This window comes from Heterocephalus glaber, unplaced genomic scaffold, assembly GCF_053883595.1.
Source record: "Heterocephalus glaber isolate CG9 unplaced genomic scaffold, H.glaber_assembly_v1.0 deba00000943, whole genome shotgun sequence".
NCBI lineage: Eukaryota > Metazoa > Chordata > Mammalia > Rodentia > Bathyergidae > Heterocephalus > Heterocephalus glaber.
The window spans coordinates 5,978,851-5,996,345 of record NW_028258175.1 but is presented as its reverse complement, the minus strand read 5'-3'; the positions used below and the strand labels follow the sequence as shown (position 1 = coordinate 5,996,345).

The window sequence follows — 17,495 nt, the reverse complement described above, 5'->3', positions numbered from 1 at the left end:
GGGCTGCAGCCACAGCCCGCCAGGCCTCTGCCGGTCTTCCTTACGCCAGGCCAGCCTCAGCCATAGGCCCAGCTTCTGGGCTGGCTGGAGTGGAGGCCTCTGGTGGCCTCAGCTCCCCGCCAGAGCCCCCTGGGCTCACAGGCTGGCGGGTAGTAGGGCAGGAAGAGGCTCTCGGAGGCGCAGCTCCTCATGGTGCGATGAGTGTGGAGGAGCAGCCGCGGGAAGCGACACGTGAAGTACTGGACGAAGCTGTCCGGAACATGGCCTAGCGCCTGCCGCAGCTCGGCTGGAAGCTCTCTGTAGTGGTGCTTCTGGGAGTGGGGAGAGCGGGCGGCCAGTCTCAGCTGTGGCCGGGCTCCCAGTGCAGCCCCACCTAGACCCTGGAACACACCTTATTCCGCATGGCACGGAGCAGGTCCCTCACCGAAGTCCCCCTGTATGACCGGAACCTTCTCAGATCTGTGGGCAGAGAGGTGGGCTGCAGAGCTGTCCCTTCGGAGCTCCCCTCAGCCCCCTGGCCCACCAAGTGGCCTGTACCTGTCTGCAGTGGCATGGAGATGTGCTGGTGCCAGTTGTCCCGGACCACCTTGCGGCCTTCCGCCTCCAGAGCCATCACCAGGGGACCCTGCTCAGACTCCTTCTCCAGCCAGTCGCTGACATCCTAGGACCGCACAGGGCTCCTAAGCCTCAAGACCAGCAGTGTATGGTGTGGCTTGGGGGTCAGATGCACCAGAAGCCTCGTGGATGTGTGACTTCTCTGCTGGGCCTGTGTGATAGTCACGACCCCCGCAAGAGGCAGCCACTGCTCCTCCATCAGCAGAGGGGACGCACTCCCAGAGGCAACAACTGGGATGGAGTGTGGGGCACAGGCCCGGCATGAGCCGCAACTTGAGAGGAAGGAGCAGGTGTCCTCCCATACGGGAGGGAGCTGGGGCCAGGAGAGCTGGAAATGTGTGGACCCCAGAGTGCCAACATGCAGATGAGTCAGACTCGCCTGGCTTAGGTAGGGAGCCAGGCTGCCGGGACCAGGTAGTCACGCCTGTGTTCCCCCAGCCACGCCGACTGCCTCCTTGTTGCTCAGACCTAAGCTTGGGTTTTTGGGGATCATTCTTGCGATTTCCCACTGACCTGGAAGAACTGGAGCTGCTTGGCCCTGCTCCAGAAGAGGGGGTGGGCCAACACCTGGCAGGCGGAGGGGCGGGCCTGTGGCAGCGGGCTCAGCATGGCTTCCACCAGGTCCCGGGCCACCACCTTGTCTGGAGGTTCAGAAGGGGAGCGATGGTTCAGTCCTGCCTGGCCTCACACCTCCCTCCCTCCCTCCCTGGGGTCCAAGTCTCACCATGGGCCTCTTCCTCCAGATGGGCCAGACAGGGAGTGCCTTCGAGGATGTTGGCCTGGCGATAGAGACTCTCCCCGAAGGGGTGGCCGCCGCTCGACAGCACATAATAGAACACACAGCCCGCAGAGAAAATGTCCACAGCACTGGTCTGGGGCGGCGACCGGGGTAAGGAAGAGGAAGGTGGTTTGGCACAATGCTCCCGGGCCGATGAGGCAGCCTGGGGCTGGTTCAGCCTAGAACTCGGTCTCTTCCTGGGTATCATCTCTTGGCTCTCGATCCCACCCCGACTGTGCCATGCTTTTCACTCCACCTTTGCACCTGCTGAGGTTCTGGTTTGGGTCCCAGCTGCTCCTGGAGAGCACGCAGGTGGCATAACTGAATGAAGCCGGCTGGGCACAAGGCAGTGGGTGAGGACTACTGATGCTTAGCTCCAGGTGGTTGGCACCAGGGGACTCTGCCAGGATGACAGAGCTGATTTCTCCAAGAAAATCCAGGAATTCAGATTTTTATGTGGGAATCGCCCACTGTTTGCTAATTAGAATAGTCAACTGTGTGGGCCCTGGCAGCCCTGCATTTAGTCCTTGGGTCCTCGAGTCTCCAAGCCACCACTTGGAGCTTGCTTTTGACTTTAGGAGTGGGAGTGGCTCTGCCTGGTGACTCCCTTTTGTGCTGCTGTCACCTATGCTGGTGACCTCGACTTGCACCATACACTAGGACCATAAAGTCTACAATCATGGGGTCCCAAACCCAAGTGTCCAAGAGGGTCAGATGCTCCACTTCCACTACATTACTCATTTTAGCTGATGCTCTCTAGAAACCCATATCCGTGGTTCTCCACCCTGACCCAGCTCCACCTTGGGTAAGAGCCACCACGTTGACCTGGCATTTTTGGTTTGCTTTCTTTTGAGTTCCCCAGTGGCTATAAGTCACAGTGAGGACTGAGTTCTAGTTTAGGGTTTCTTTGGCCCTTCTGACTTAGGGGCCAGATAACTGTCCCGGGCACTGTAGCTGCATGCCTGCTGTCCACCTGCTAGAGACCAGAGACACTCAAGACACCAAAGATGCCTCCAGACATTGCCTAGTGTCCCCTGGGTAGGAAAACGGTACCCAAGTGAGAGCCACTGCTCTGGATCGGAAGGGATAGATGACGCCCTCTCTCCAGTTGAAGAGATGCAGGCTTGTGGGAATGGCTCCCCCAGGCAGCTAGAGATGTGCAGCTGCATCGGGAAGGGACTGGGACAAGGAGGTGGCCAGGGCCTCGGGTGCATGGGCAGACTCACAGGGCTGTCTAGGGGATGGAGTTGCAGGAGCTCAGGCGCCATCCAGCCTTCGGTGCCCGGGATGCCCGAGTGGAGGCTGAAGCTGCAGCGGCCGGCAGGCAGCTTCTTGCAGAGGCCAAAGTCTGAGAGGACCACCCTGCCACGGCCCTGGCTGTCTGGCCCAGCGATGAGAATGTTGCCTGGCTTCAGGTCGCGGTGCACTGTTGGAGAGGGGCAGAGGGAGCTGACTGCTGATGGGGAGGCAGGGGTGAGGACAGGACAGGAGGCCGGGCCACTAGGTACCTATGTGTAAGGAGTGCAGGTGGGCCAGGCCGGATGTCAGCTGCTGCAGCACCATCTTGGGATCCAAACCCCAGCGGTCCGGGTCAAGGTTCTCCACATACTGAGCAGCAGCGAAGGCAAAGTGTCAGCCTGCAGCCCAGGGCCTCCCTGCCTCCCTGAGCTCCCAACTCACCTCCTGCAAGGAGGCCTGGCAGAGCTCCAGGGCGATGTAGTGGAATTGGGGGCCCCGCTCGGTGCAGAAGTAGCGGAGTACGTTGGGGTGCCGGTCAGACTCCTGCAGTAGCTGCACCTCCCGCCGAACCAGGCCAAAGCACTCCCTGAGGAGCCGCTTGACAGCCACTGCCCGCCCCTCAAACTGTCCCCTGAGAGGTGCCAGGGAGGACGGGTTCAGAGAGGGCAGATAAAGGGAGAGGTGGAACAGATGTGCACGGGATCTGGAGAATCCTCTCCAAGGGGTAGCGGCCAGAAAGGCTGCACTCACCGGAAAACGAAAGTGCCACCTGCCCCGCGTCCCAGCACATCCTTGGGGTTGAAGGAAATCTTCCCCACTACGGTGAGCCGCTCGGCTAGGAGAGGGGAGGGTGGTATCTCAGGGAGCCTCTGCTGGCTGCCCACAGTCGCCCTCCTCTGCCCACCTCTCCACACCCAACCCAGGCCAGATCCACCCCGCCACCTTGACCTTCCAACAGACTCCCACCCTTCCCACACTCAGCCTGCTGCAGCCCTGAGAGCAGGGGCCCAAAGCCCAGTCCAGGGGCCACCGCCGGCTGTGAGCACTTAGGTAAGTGACTTAACACTGTCCTTTCGTTTTCTCATTTGTAAAGCAAGGCCCCTGCTAATAGTGTCGCACGGTATTAATATGAACATTGAATACATGGAGCCAGGTGCGGAGGTACACGCCTGTAGTCCTGCTGCTTGGGAGGCTGAGGCAGGAGGATCATAAGTTCAAGGCCATCTGGGAAGTTAACGAGACCCTGTCTCCAAAAATACAAAAGGATTGGGAAGTGGCTCAGTTTGAAGGCCCCAGTTTGGTCCCCAGTGCTGCCCCTCCTCCTCAAAGAACATGTGGAAAGAGGAGATGGGTAAGGTTTGCAATAATCTTTTTGGTATCTTCTGTCCTGTTTTCCCTCTGTTTCCTCTGTCACTATCCCAGTATGAGTTCTAACTGAATCTTTTTAAATGGTGTCGCATTCGTGTCAAACAGGAGGGTGAATTTCAGCAGCAGAAAGACGAAGAGTGAGCACAGTCACAGAAAGACGGAGAAGCAGTGGGCCCCAGGCGGAATTGATTGAGGTGGAAGCAGCCCCTGGAGCCCTTAACTTCCCGTTAAGACGGGCTGGGTTAGCTCAGGTGGGCAAGGTGCTTTGTTGGCAGTTACTGCTCTTCCCTTTCAGCAGCCTGTGGAGACTTCTCCCTCAGACCCAGGCAGTGCCCTGCTCAGCTCCGGGGCACCACATGCAGCCTCATGTATATGGTGCCCCTAGAGCTGGGCAGTGCTGGGGTTCTGAGATTGTTCTACTAAGGAAGAGCTGCTAGCTTTGCTCTGTACCATCGCCTCTAGGAAAAGTGGAAAAGTAAATGAGAATCAGGATGAGAAATTCGGGAAAAACACCCAGCCATGCCTTGGTGGTGCTCTGGATTATTTGCTTAAACATTCACTCTCACTATGCGCAAGGTGCAGACCGTGATCTAAACTGGTAGATACTGGTGTCTTGGAGTGTGTGTGTGTGTGTGTGTGTGTGTGTGTGTGTGTGTGTGGGTGGGCATCACAACACTGTCTGGCAGTTCAGCAGGGACAGAGCTATCTGAAAGCCTACTGGAATAAATCCTGCCTATCTGACTCCCAGTGAAGGCCACCTTTCCAGCCTGTCTCTGTACCACTTACTTGGTTCTGCTGGGTTTCCATTCTATGTGTGCCTCCCTTCCCTGTTCTCTACACCCTGGGTGTGGGGTAAACACTGGCTAAGTAGTTGCTGGGTTAAATACTCAGCTGCACATTAGATAGAGGCCAGCCTTATGGCTTTGAAGGCCTCAAATGCAGAGAATGAGCTGGGGAGGCTCAGTCTGCACACACAGCTGCTTGTCAGCCTTCTGCATCATGATAATGGAGAGGTAGCAAATGCAGGAGATAAGTGCATTCAGAATCACTTTGGAAATCCCGAGTACACAACACACTTGGCTGCTGCTCTTATGGAGGCCGGGAAATGCTTAGAGTCAGTCACATTCTTTAATAGGTGTTTTCCAGCATTCAAACAGGCAGCAGCCCATTGTAGGAGCCAGCTACCTGCATGTGACTCTTGGAGCTGCCTCTTAGCTTTGGGAGCCTGGCTGGAAGGGGAGGCATCAGTAAGTCTTTCCATCTTCATCTCCTCTCCTGTAAGAGAGGCATAATCAGAGCCCACCTTACAGGATTGTTGTGAATATCGTATGAGTTCATACGTGCACAGTGTCCAGAACAGTGTCTGGTACACAAGAGGCACTGTATAAATGCATACTCTGGTTCAGGATTGATTGTGTCCATTTGCCATTAAACATTCAGTGCATGGGCCAGGGATTTAGCTCAGTGGTTTTGCTGCCTGCTGCACAAGTGCAAGGACCCGAGTTCGATCCCCGGTACCAAAAAAAAAAAAAAAAAAAGAAACATTCAGTGCAGTCAGCAGTCCTGAAAGATGCCCAACCAAGTGCATGTAGATAAATTTGTGTAAGTTAAAGGAGAGGAGGATGGGGCTCACTGTAGATTTCTCCAGCCAGATGTCTGAGGACTATAACAGGCTGCATAGGCGCTGATGTGACCTGGTTCTTGAGAGCTTTTTTGCCATTAGCCACATTCTGACTTTCCCAAGGCTAAATCAAGATTTTGGTGCTCTGGACTCCAAATGATGAGACCGACAAATCTGGGCTTCACTGTAACTCTGCCTGTCCCTCGCACCCACTCGCCACATGCTCCTTCCAGATCTGCTTATGAGAAGCGCTGCTGTAGAATGTCCAGTGTTCAGTTGCCAATTAAACAGGTACTCACTGAGCTTGCATTGTGCCAAGGGGCCACAGGAGGGGCAAGACAGGCACAGCCACTGCAGGAAACTACAGGGCAGCTGCTCCCCATTTAGCCACAGTCCCTACCACTCCCAATTGCTCTCCTACACTTCCTCTCCATTTGTTTACTTCATCCACTTCCTATCCATTTGTTTACTAGCTCCCCTAGAGCAACCCTACATTCATTTCCAGAACATGTGTCCTGCTTCCTTTCATCCCTGAGTTTTCATTTGTGCCCCACTCTTGCCTGCACACTTGGGGTGGCTCTCAGCTTACACATCACTTTCTGTTTTCCAAGACTGCTCCCCCATGATAGGTCTCCCACTACCTCAGTGGTGTATAGTAGCTGCCCTCTTCCTATGGTGCCTTGCCCCCTCCCCTGTGTGACGTCACGCCAAGATGTCTGCTCCCACCAAATAAACCCTTCTTCCCAGCATGCCCCTGTTCCCGCCTAGAGAGTAACCTAATACTCGCTCACCTCCTACCACCTAATGATGTCACCGGCTCCTCCATTCCCGAGTCACTACCTCACTCAACCCTGCCTCAGCCCCTACAAACCCTACCCCAGTCTCTATAAAAGACTCTCCCTGCCCCGGCCATATTGCTTTTGTCTCTCCTTTGTTCAGAGACAGCCCGGCAGATCTATTCCCCTAATAAAGGCTTGTTGTGGCCTGGTCTGGTCTTCGGCCTTTTTACCTGACACCCCATGCTGTGTTTCCACAGACTCCCACCCCCACTTCATGGTCTTTATCACTCCTCATCATACTTGCCTGTCTTGTCTCTCTAGGTTTGGCCTACAGTTTTTTTTTTTCCCCACTGAGTTTAATAAAAAGCTATCAGGCTCTGTCTGGGACAATCTGTTTTACTTTCTTATTTTTTCTCATCCCCAAACATTGACATCACCCTTTTCCTATAGAGGATAAAGAATTTTTGGTATTTTATAAAACAAGGTGTCTTGGCTGAGCTAGATCTGGGATTCAAGGGTCTCTTTTTCTCCTCCTTCCTAACTTCCATAGGGTGTATGTGTGTATGTGTGTGTGGTGGTGGGCATTGAATGCAGGACCTCTGTGTGGATCCCTAGCCCCTTTTGTATTTTGAAACAAGTCCTTGCTAAGTCACTAAGTTGCCCAGGCTGGGCTCAAACTTGTGATCCTCCTGCTTCAGTCTCCAGAGTACTGAGATCACAGATGTGCACCACCACACCTGGCTTCCAGAGAATTATTATGCTTTTCTTTCCACACCGGGAATTGAACTCAGGGCCTTGCATTTGCCAGGCAGGCACTATGCCACTGAGCTACATCCCTGTCCAGAGAGATTACTACCTACTGATTTAGACGGAATTGAAGAGACTCCTGGGGAAAGAATTCCCATCCCATCAATGACTGGGGTCTAGAGAATTGAAAGGGTTGGGGCAACCAAAGGAAAATGGCAAGAAGGAACTAGGTCACTCACTGACAAAAATCACCGTGGGAAAAGCTGGACAACCCTGGCTTGTCTGTGGTGGAGCTAGCAGAGTCCAGTCCAGAGGCAAAAGGTCCAGAGCAGTGAGTTTGGAGTGTCCTGGGAGTGCGTGTTGGTTGGACCCATTGTGAGCCAGTAGAATGACAGGAACTACAACACCCTGGGGCCCAGGCAGCTCTGCTGTACACCCTGCCCCCGGGACCTGACCTTGGTTTGGGGGATGTGGTTCGGGGTGCAATGCGAGCTCTGCATGTGCAAAGGCCCAGGTTTGACCCCATCGGAACAAACAAAGCAAAGCAAAGCAAAGCAAAGCAAAAAATACCGCAAGGCAGGGAGCCATTTTCCTCTTAGCAGAGGCCTGGCAGAGACCCAGGTGAGCACAGGGGCAGTACTGAAGCATCAAGCCAGGCGCCGACAGCAGGGGCCACGGTGTGCGGAAGTGGGCGAGGCAGCAACCAGGAGGCGCCAGCTCCTGTCTACACGGAGACCAGCAGCAAGGCCCCGCCAGAGCCTAGGAACAGGAGCCCAGGCTCCCTGACCCAGGCCCACAGGCCCCGGGAGCATCCGCTGGGCACCAGACGGTGCTGGGCAGGACTAAGGTGAGGAAAGAGGACAGATTTAAACAATTTTAGCTAGAAAATTTACTTTTTTTTTTTGGTGCCAGGGATCGAACCCAGATCCTTCCATTTGCGCAGCAGGCAGTGAAATCACTGAGCCAAATCCTGGGCCCGGAAATTTACTCTTATTTTAACTGAATACGATATTATTGCAACATAAGTTCCAATAACATCACCTAGGTTTGATTTGATGATGGTGATGGTAACCTCTCCCACTGAGGTGATGGATGTTATTATTCCCATTTACGGATGAGAAAACTGAAGTTCAGAAGTTCAGTAACTTGTCAAAGTTAAAAAATAGTTGAGTTCAATCTACGCCCAATTCTTCCTACATCCAGAGTCCTTGAGAATAACAACAATAAAGCAGTGAGAGAAGACACTTCTAGAGTGCTCAACTGATCAAGCATGGTTACCCACACCTGTAATTTCAGCACTTGGGAAGCTGAAGCAGGAGGATCACTGTGAGTTTGAGGCTATCCTGGGCCACATAGTGAAGTCAAGGCCAGCCTGAACTATATTGTGAGACCCTGTCTCAAAAAAAAAAATAGAGTGCTCAACTCTACAACACCATCAAAACACCCTCTTATCTTATTTCGGCTCAGCAACCCATGATGGTGGCTCCTAATAAACTGACTGCAATTAGGTTAAACCCGCCCCTCCTTTCCTCTGACCCCTTTTTGACCTTGACTTGCTGACTCACCTTCAGGGTCAGAGGATGGCAAGGCTTGTTCTGAGGGGCTCTGAAGCCTCTTCTGGCCCTGTGAGGTGGCCTCAGAGGCCTGGGCCTGAGTGTCCTGTGAGGCGTCAGGAGGGCCTGCAGGTGCCTGGGAAATCTGCTGCTCCTTCTCCACCAGCTGCTGTTGTTGAGAAGGGAGAGCTTAAGAGAGCTTAGCCCCAGCCAGGCTGCCGTGTCTGCGATGGCCTTGCACTGGAGTAGGGGCTTAGCACGCACAGGGACAGGGGCTCAGGGACATTCTGGGAGGAAGCCAGTGGGCAGCTGGAGCAGGGTGATGAGAGAGCTCCTGCACCGTATGAGAGAGCAGGAGCAGAGCTCTGTAGGAAAGCCCTAAGATGGAGCTGAGGTCAAGGTGACGGCTCACCTGCCTCATGAGGAAGAGAATCCAGCCTCCCAGGAGGAGCGCAGTGAGGACAGCTGCCAGCAGGTCTTGGTATCCCAGCCTTGGAGAAGAGACTGGAATTTTCTCTTCAGGATGCAGCTCTGGGTCCCAAGGTCCCTCCTGGCTCAGGCTCAGGACCTGAGGACAAAGAGGCTCTCACTCTTGGTACGCCACCCGCCGTGGAACCCCCAACCCTTCTCCCTCGCTAAGGCTTAGCCAAAGAAGGGGCAGCAAGTGGTCTGGGTATAGTGGGAGAGGTGGCACTCTCCGTGGTGCTGAAACGACATGGTGGCCTGAAAGTGATTTGCCGAACCTAGCAGGTGATCAGTATCTCCTTGATAATCATTAAAAAAGAAATACAATTGGGCTGGGGATTTAGCTCAGTGGTTCTGCTGCCTGCCTTGCAATCGAAAGGACCCGAGTTCGATCCCCGGTACAAAAAAAAAAAAATTACTGACCTATCTGGGTGAGGTGGTATATGCTGGTAATTCCAGCACTCTGGTAGGCTGAGGCAGGAGAATTGTAAGTTCAAGCCCTGCCTGGGTAACAGTGACTTAGCAAAACCCCGTCTCAAAAATTAAAAACAAAAACAGAATGAAAAAGGGCTTGAGATATAGCTCAGGGGAAGGACTCAGGGTTCAATCCCCAGTACCACAAAATAAAAACATAAAAATGCTGGGGATGTAGCTCATCGTAAAGGTCCTGGGTTCAATCCCCAGTACTGCAAAGTAAACAAATATTCATAAGGTGTTACTAAAAATATACATCTCCACCTCCAGAGACAGGAATTTTGTGTCTTAGGTGATTCTCATGCACAGCTAGATTTGAAAATTATTGCTCCAATTCAGCTCTTCCTTCTGACCTTGAACTACTTATTAATGCTTCTTATCCAACCTTCTCCCAGGAGAACGTGATTTTATATTTTTTCGGTTTTCAATTTCTCACTTGATGAACACAGTATTTTACAATGTTTACACTGAGGAAGAATAAAGAAAAAACCGTGAACCATGCTTCATGATATCTCTTAAACACTTCTAACACTTCCGGCAGTAACAACACAATATTTGTCTTATGGGAAACTACATGAGGTCAACTGACACTCCATGAAATAGTACTTCCAGGAGCTTTAGGCAAAGGTCCAAGGGCTGCCCACCTGTCTGGTGCCCCCCAGGCCCTCTGCCCCTCTAGTACTGACCCCCAAGAAAGGAGCCAAAGCATGGATGCCCTCTGAAGGCCTTGTCTTGGCAGTCTCGCTCCCTGGGGAGGGATGGACCCTCAGCATGGTGGTGTGCAGCACTGGGGGTGGCTCGTGGTGTCCTAGCGGACAGGGATAGAAAAGAGTCAGAGGGCTGAAGATCTCAGTCTTCCACTCAGAAATGGCTCATAGCTCCTTTATCTCTGTCTGTTTCAAAGTTGAGCCGGAAGACCTTACCAATGAGCAGCCACTGGCTGGGGAGGGCCACGCTGCCTGAGGGGTATCTGACCGCAGTGCTGGGTGAGCCCTCTCGCTCCCCGGAGACTTGCAGTGTCACCTCATCAGTGGTGGGGCCATCCATGGGGGGCAGGGTCAGTCCACGAGGCTGTGGCAGAAGATGAGGAGCCATGGATGAAGGAGGCACCTCTCCTCTTCCATCCCTCCTTCTAGTCCATTCCGAGACAATTTCTCACCACGAGGGCCACCCCCGTGTGGACCAAGGCCTTAGAGACATAGAAGCCAGCCTCATCTTTTCCCACATACAGTGTCATCCTAAAGGGGAAAAGAAAAACAATAAGAGGATGAGTGCTGAGGGTGAGGAGTTTCCAGTGACCTCCATATTCGTGTCCTGTGTGATCGCATTTCATGTTGCCTCTGGCCTTGGCTATGTGACTTGCTTTAACTGTATCAACAGCAAATAAAATACAAGCGGAATCTTAAATGTGCGTGGGCACTGGGGCTTGCCATCTGGTGTTGCTCTGTGGCACCCTGAGGCCACCATTTATGAGGAAGCACAGTCTCCAATACAGGATGAGAGATCATGCTGAATAGAAACGAACCATCCTATTTGACACATCATAGGCCAAAGAGCCTGCCAACTATGAGTTGGGTGAGGCCAGGCTGGATCACTGGCTCACAACACCCACCAGCCAACAGAATCTTAAAAAGAGTAAAATGTTTGCCGGGGATTTAGCTCAGTGGTTTCGCTGTCTGCCTTGCAAGCTCAAGGTTCCAAGTTTGATCCCCAGTACCAAAAAAAAAACCAAGAGTAAATGTTTGCTGTTTTTAAGTTCTAAGTTTTGGGATTTTTTGTTATGCTGCAAAAAATAACTGGTACAAACTCTCTATTCGCAATTTCGGTGGCAAGCCCAGACTTCTTTCAAGATCTCAGCTTTCTAAGTCTGCACTCATCACTTCTTGTCTTCCTGTTTTGTTCCCCTCCTCTTCTAGTGCTCCTTACTTCAAAGGACGGCCATGCCCATGTGCTTTTAGAAAGCTGAGTGGATCCTCTTCCTTCTCACAACAACCAAACTCCCGAATTCTAGCTAAGTTTCCCTCTTAATATCTGTTACCCTCTTATTTCCGTCTCTAGTTTTTCTACTCTAGTCCGAAGTATCACTTTTGCCTGAATGAATGCAGTATTCTATAGGTGACCATTTCTAAGGTGCTTCCCTTTCATCTCTCAGATATTCTTCACATTGCAAACCAAATGAACTGGCTGAAGTGAAAATCTGATCAAATCACTCTTTGTTTAAAAATGTCCAGTGGATTCTCCTTAGATCTGGGAGAAAATGCCCCAAAGTTTTAAGTAATAATGTAAGATTTCTGCTCCACTGACAGCCTCAAAGAGCTCCCTCCCTGGGCTCCAGCAAGGGACACTTACAGGAGCTGGGTGTCTGAAGCAGAGCAGTAAGTGGCTGTGTCCTGGGAGCCTAAGGCAGGCAGGCGGATGTGGCCCCAGCGGAGAGCGAGGAAATGCAAGGTGTCCCGAGCCAGCGTGAGATGAGGCAGCTGGCGCAGGCTGTCCTGGTGCCAGGTGTAGACACCTGTCACAGGCATGCCCAGGTCCTGTGTCCACAGAACCGCCCCGCTTCCCGGGTCCACGCTCAGCAGCAGGCCCATCCCGCAGGATGCCAAGTAGCTCACATCTGCCAGGAGAGACAGCGGGGGAGGCAGCAGAGAGCTCACGGGAGGCACCTGGGAGCATCTTTGCGGAAGGTCATGCAGGTGTATGGGGGTCAGGTGGGGCCAAAGGAAAGTCAGTCAGAGGTCATGGGGTCGCTTGAAGCATGTGGGACCCGTCAGGGTCACCCACAGATGACTCAGCCTCGTGTGGGTCAGACCGAAGGACGTGGCTGTGGTCATGGGAAGATGGATGTTCACCCAGGGTAGGGCACCGGAGTGGCCATGTGAGTCACATGGGGTCACTTGGAGCGTGGCCAGTTTGGGGCCCTGGAGTGTCATTTGTAAAGCATCTGGGTTACCTGAGTGAGGTCTCATGCAGAACGGCAGAGTCAGGATTTGGGGGTTTTCTGCCAGGGGCACTCGCCAGGCACCCAGGTGGCTGGGTAGGAGGGGCATAATGCCAGGGGGATGGTCGGGCGTCAGTATGGGACGAGGTCCTCAGGGTCAGCTGTGCAGGTCACTCACCATGTAAGGGTTGCTTAGGGTCACAGGATATGGGAGTCACCTAAGGCTACCTCGCTGGAGTCACTGAAGCATGGAGGGGTTAGGGTGGTGAGGCATTGCTCAGGGAAATGACGGGGAGCCTGGATTTTGGGGGTCACTTGGGGTCATCTGTCAGGAGTGTGTCATTTGGGGTGTAGGGGTTAGACAGCTTGGAAGGGGACTTGGCTATGGGTGCCACTCAGGGCTCCCTGCATTTGGTATCTTGCTCCACGGTGGGGCCGGAGGAAGGTGGCACTCACATTTCCCAGGTGAGCCGTCTGAGGGGAGTGCTGAGAAGCGGCGGTATGTGGTGTTCCGGCGCTGGGCTGGGGTTTTTGGGTCTTGCATGGTGACCGTGTACTCTGGGGATCCCAGAAGCAAGGTCACCGGAATGCTCACGTGATGCTTTCCTCACCCCACCCAGGGGCTGTTCATTTTATGGGGTGGCAGAGACCAGGCCTGTACCCCCAGCTCTTCATTCAGTGCTCAGTAAAGTGTTTGTTGATGCCTGATAGATTGATTGGCCTGATTCGATATGGATAGCAACGGCCAGGTCTGGGCAGAGCAAAAGGGATGCTTCCCAGCAGGAGGGGCAGCTGCGGCTGGACTCACGTGTTCGGCCGATGTAGAGGCGGGGGGCAGACAGCCCCTCTGTGGTCAGTGTCATCTGAGTCTCCCCTGACTCGGGATCTACTACAAACCAGGTATCCTGCTTCCGGCCTGCGGAAATGGAGCTGGCTTGGGAGAGGGCGTGCATCCTGTGCTCCTGTGCCGGGCTGGCCTCTCACAACCCAGGCCCCATCCTTGTTGGCTACCCTTGGCTGCCTCAGGCTGGAGAGATGCTCACCTGTGTAGAATACCCCATCGGAGCTGCGGCAGGGAGAGGTGTGAACCAGCTCTGGGATGGTAAATGGCAGTTTCTAAAGGAAAAGGTTCAGAAAGGAGTAAGAAAAGTAAGAACACACATGGCACTCACTGTGTGAAGGCTCACCTCTTCATTAGGCACTATTATTATCGTTTCTGCTTTCCAGGTGAGGAAACTAGAGCTTAGGGAGACTGAGTGCATTGGCTAATGTCACATAGCCAGCACGTGGCAGAGCCAAGTTTCGAATCCAGGTACACAGGCTTTGGAACCAGCATCCTTAACCATCGAGCCTCTCTGTGAACGGCAGAAAATCCCACACTCAGTGCCAAGCTGTCACACATCCACTTGATCCCTGCCTGACAGCCTCTGTCAAACACACACACAGAGATTTCAAAACTGCCAATGTCCACAAAAGACTCAGAGAGGTTAAGGAGCTGTGCCAGGGTGAAGGAGACCCTGATCCAGTCTTGATGAGTGGAGAGCCGCCCTCCACCCTTCTCTGTCCTGGAGTTAGACTGATTCTCTCCCTGGAGTTGGATTTGTCTGGATTATGTAAGTGGGAGCCCTGCCGTCTGGCTTCCTGTCGAGTTTGGGGCCCAGGGTGAGACCAGGGGATGGAAGCCCCATTGCCAGCCAAGCCCGGAGCAACTTGCAGAATCAGAGCTGTCCTTGTGACCAGTGGCCGACCGCAGGAGCGTAAGCCACCAACTGAGGACCGCAGAAGAGTTACCCTGCTGAGCTTAGTCATCCCACCAGATGTTGAGTTGCATGGCTTCCAAGTCTTTGGGGGGCAACTTGTTATTTAGTAAAAGCTAACTGATACATCGCTGTCCCTTGAAAATGCCCAGGGTTTGGAGAAGCTCCTTGATACCCTAAGTCCTAGAGTCTTCTCTGCAGACGCAGCCAGCCACCTTGCTATCCCATAAAGCTCAGAGCTCTGACTCATATCCTCCGAGACACCCACATTTGGACCACACTGCCCTCCACCCCTCGGCTTCCTGTAGATGGAGGCCGGCTCCTCATCCATCCCCAGACACTGTAGGAAACACACCATTAAGCCCTGTTGCTTCTGGGCCCCCAAGATGTACAGGCTGCCATCAGCTGGGTCTGAGAGAAAGGCTGTTCTGTGGAGCGGAGAGGAAAACAGAAGGTTGGGTGCATTGCCTCCAACTTCTCCTCTATCCGGGGGCCATCCTTGTGGGAGAGACCTTGGGGCTCCAAGATGCTCCCCCAAATCACACCCAGACCCAATTCTCCTCTCTTACTTCCACCATGTCCCCTCCCCCAAGCCTCCAGATAAGGATGGCTCCCATCTCCCAGCATCCCCTTCCTGGAAGACCCCAGGCTCACTTACTCGGTGACGTACATTGGTCCTTGGATGGTGGGATCTGCAGGGACATAAGCATGAAGCATGAGTCCCCTCTGGCCGCAGTGAAGAGCAAGGCCCACAAGTCACTGAGTTCTTGCTGCGTGCCCGACACTGAGCTCATTGTTTAACAGCGCACACGGTCATCCTCCCAGGGACTCTGTCAGGTAGGGTCATTACCCTTTGCCCCGTGATATAGGTGAGGATTTGGAGCCTCAGAGAGGCGAAGTGAATTTCCCAAGTCCACACGGCTAGTAAGTGGCTCATTGGAGTCTATTGCCCACATTCTTATTCTCCATGTGCAAACTGTCTCCCCTTCAAAGAGGGGCCCAATGGAGAGAAATGGCCACCCCACCCCTTCTCACCATCCTTCAGTGTCCACTTCAAGTCCCCGGTCTGCTTGCTCACAGCATGGAGACTTCCATCCAGGGTGGACACCAGCAGGAGGCTCTCGGGCCTGAAAGTCTGGACCTGCGCTGGGAAAGTGTCAGATTCTCGGCAATTTCCAGGCGGAGCCACCCCTCTCTCCTACCCAAGCAGGGCTGGCGTGACTCCTCTTCTCCAGGAGGGGACACAGAAGGGAAAGATGGGTAACTGGAGAAGCAGCTGGCTCCCCACCACCTCCTGATCTTCCCCACCACCCCACTCCCTTCCTTCACGCCTCAATTCCTTTCCTTCCCCCCAAAGGTTTTTACAAAAAGGCTTCACTGACCTTCCAGCCTCCCTGTGATATTGGAACTAGGAAGACTGAGGCTCAGGAAGATCACAGAACTGGCCTACAGCCCCTCGGACTGTAAATGGTACAACCGGGACTTGAACCACCATCGCTCAGCTCCAGCACAAGGCTTTCTCCTTTGCGGCATGTCTGCCTCTTTGGGGATGACCTTTTCTGCCTTCCCAAACTGGCCCAGCTGCTTTTGGTGCCAGCTCAAGTAGGTCCCCTGAGCCACAGCTGGGGGTGGCCGAGGGAGGAGGGTCTGAGCCACCCTACATCCGGCTCCTGCTGGGCCAGCTCACCTGCTGCAGCCCTCCTTAAGCAAACAGGGTGAGGCTAGGCTCCCAGCAGGAACCCTAACATCCGGGTGGCCCGGCCGCACCCCACAAAGGCCACATCTTGCTTTAGGACCCTCAGGTTTGAGGCCAAGCCAGTGGTGTTTGGTGGAGAGCGAGGGAATTTCCCTCCGGCCCCTCTCTTTTCTGAACTTCACTTGCCACCTGTAAACCGGCAGGAAGAATGGTCTAGCGATGAGGCCACAGACCAAGCTGCCTACAACTGGTTTTTGTCTGACCAAAACAGTGTTTACAAATTTGTTAATTAGCTCCTGATTTTATTGGAAGGTTTCACTTTTTAAAAACCCAGACTTTCTTTCTTTCTGGTACTGGGGATCGAACTCAGGACCTTGTGCTTGGCAGGGAGGCGTGGCACCACTGAGCTACATCCCCGGCCCCCAGATTTTCAAATTGTCCTCCTTTCTAATTTTTCTGGAAACACCAGATCTGGCCTCACCGGGCTTCGTTATCGCTTGGCGACTACAGGGGGCCCAAGCTGGGAAGAGGGTGGAGGTGCCCAACTCTGTAGCCCCGGGGCCTCAGGCTCCACACGGGATTCTGGACGCCGCCACCTGGGCCTGCAGGCAGCATTTCTGAAGGACCGGGCTGCCTGGCGCCCAGCAGGGTCGTGCCAGAGCCCAACACCGGAGGCTCCGACCCTGGGGTCCAGTCACGGGCGGGCGGGTCGCGCTGGGAAGCGTTTGAGAGTGTAAAACTGGCGTTTCTCAGCCAAGGGTCCTAAACTGATCCCGACTAAAGGACGCCAGGATCCCAGAGGCGTTGAGGCCGCGCCCCTCCTCCCGGCCGCCCGCCCTGCAGGCTCCCGCCTGCCTTGCTCACCTGTGGCCCGAGCGTCCCGAGCAGCGCCGCGGCCGGGAGCAGGAGCCCGAGCGGGGGCCACGGCCTCGGGGCCCGGGCTGCGCTCGCCATGGCGCCGTGGGCAGCGCGCGTGGCGTCGCTGGGCCTCCGGGGACCCGCGGACTCCGCGGAGGAGACTCCGCCCCGGCCGGGCCAGGTGAGACGGCCCCCGCCCTCCCTTGCCTCGGTCCACGCCCCGCGGCCTCTCCAGCTGTCGAGCCCGGGGTTTGCCTCGCGCACCGTGGCTTGGCCACTGCCTCTTTCTCTCCGCAGCCTCATGCACAGCCAAGCTCGGGCTCAGAACCTGGGTGGAAATCCAGATCTTGTGTCTGCAGAGCTTGTACCCTTTGCTACCGGGCCGGTGGCCTTCGCTGAGCCATTACGAAATGGAAATCAATTGATGGTTTCAGCCATTCACCCAATAAATATCTATTATAACCTGTTCTATGAAGCCTGGGGAACAAGAGAGACAGGGCTTCCTAGGTCCAGATTTCTAACCTTCACCTGTCAGTACCTAGGCCTTAGCTGTCACATGAGGCAGTGGCGGGGGGGGGGGGAGTGGGCGTCCTTGCCCTGGGCACAC

At 54.3% G+C, this 17,495-nt stretch overlaps 1 protein-coding gene across 7 annotated transcripts; it reads right to left on the bottom strand.

Moving 5' to 3' along the window:
* Positions 1-17: 17 nt before the first annotated feature.
* Ern2 (endoplasmic reticulum to nucleus signaling 2) lies at positions 18-17,041 on the bottom strand. 7 transcript variants are annotated; one of them, XM_087208860.1, is made up of 23 exons: positions 16,895-17,041; positions 15,370-15,475; positions 14,993-15,026; positions 14,690-14,762; positions 13,621-13,693; positions 13,386-13,493; positions 13,034-13,135; positions 11,989-12,253; positions 10,799-10,877; positions 10,563-10,710; positions 10,326-10,447; positions 9,113-9,268; positions 8,713-8,869; positions 5,186-5,275; positions 3,383-3,467; positions 3,074-3,263; positions 2,902-3,001; positions 2,620-2,819; positions 1,340-1,487; positions 1,129-1,256; positions 538-661; positions 392-459; positions 18-311 (listed from the first exon to the last, which is right to left on the bottom strand). In XM_087208860.1, exons 1-23 carry the CDS (start codon positions 16,982-16,984, stop codon positions 57-59), a joined length of 2,901 nt encoding a protein of 966 aa, XP_087064986.1. In that variant the 5' UTR covers positions 16,985-17,041; the 3' UTR covers positions 18-56. The 7 variants fall into 7 exon arrangements, with proteins under 7 accessions (XP_087064986.1, XP_087064988.1, XP_087064989.1 ...); XM_087208862.1 differs by having other exon boundaries at positions 8,713-8,866; positions 16,895-16,985; XM_087208863.1 differs by having other exon boundaries at positions 15,005-15,026; positions 16,895-16,985.
* Positions 17,042-17,495: the final 454 nt, after the last annotated feature.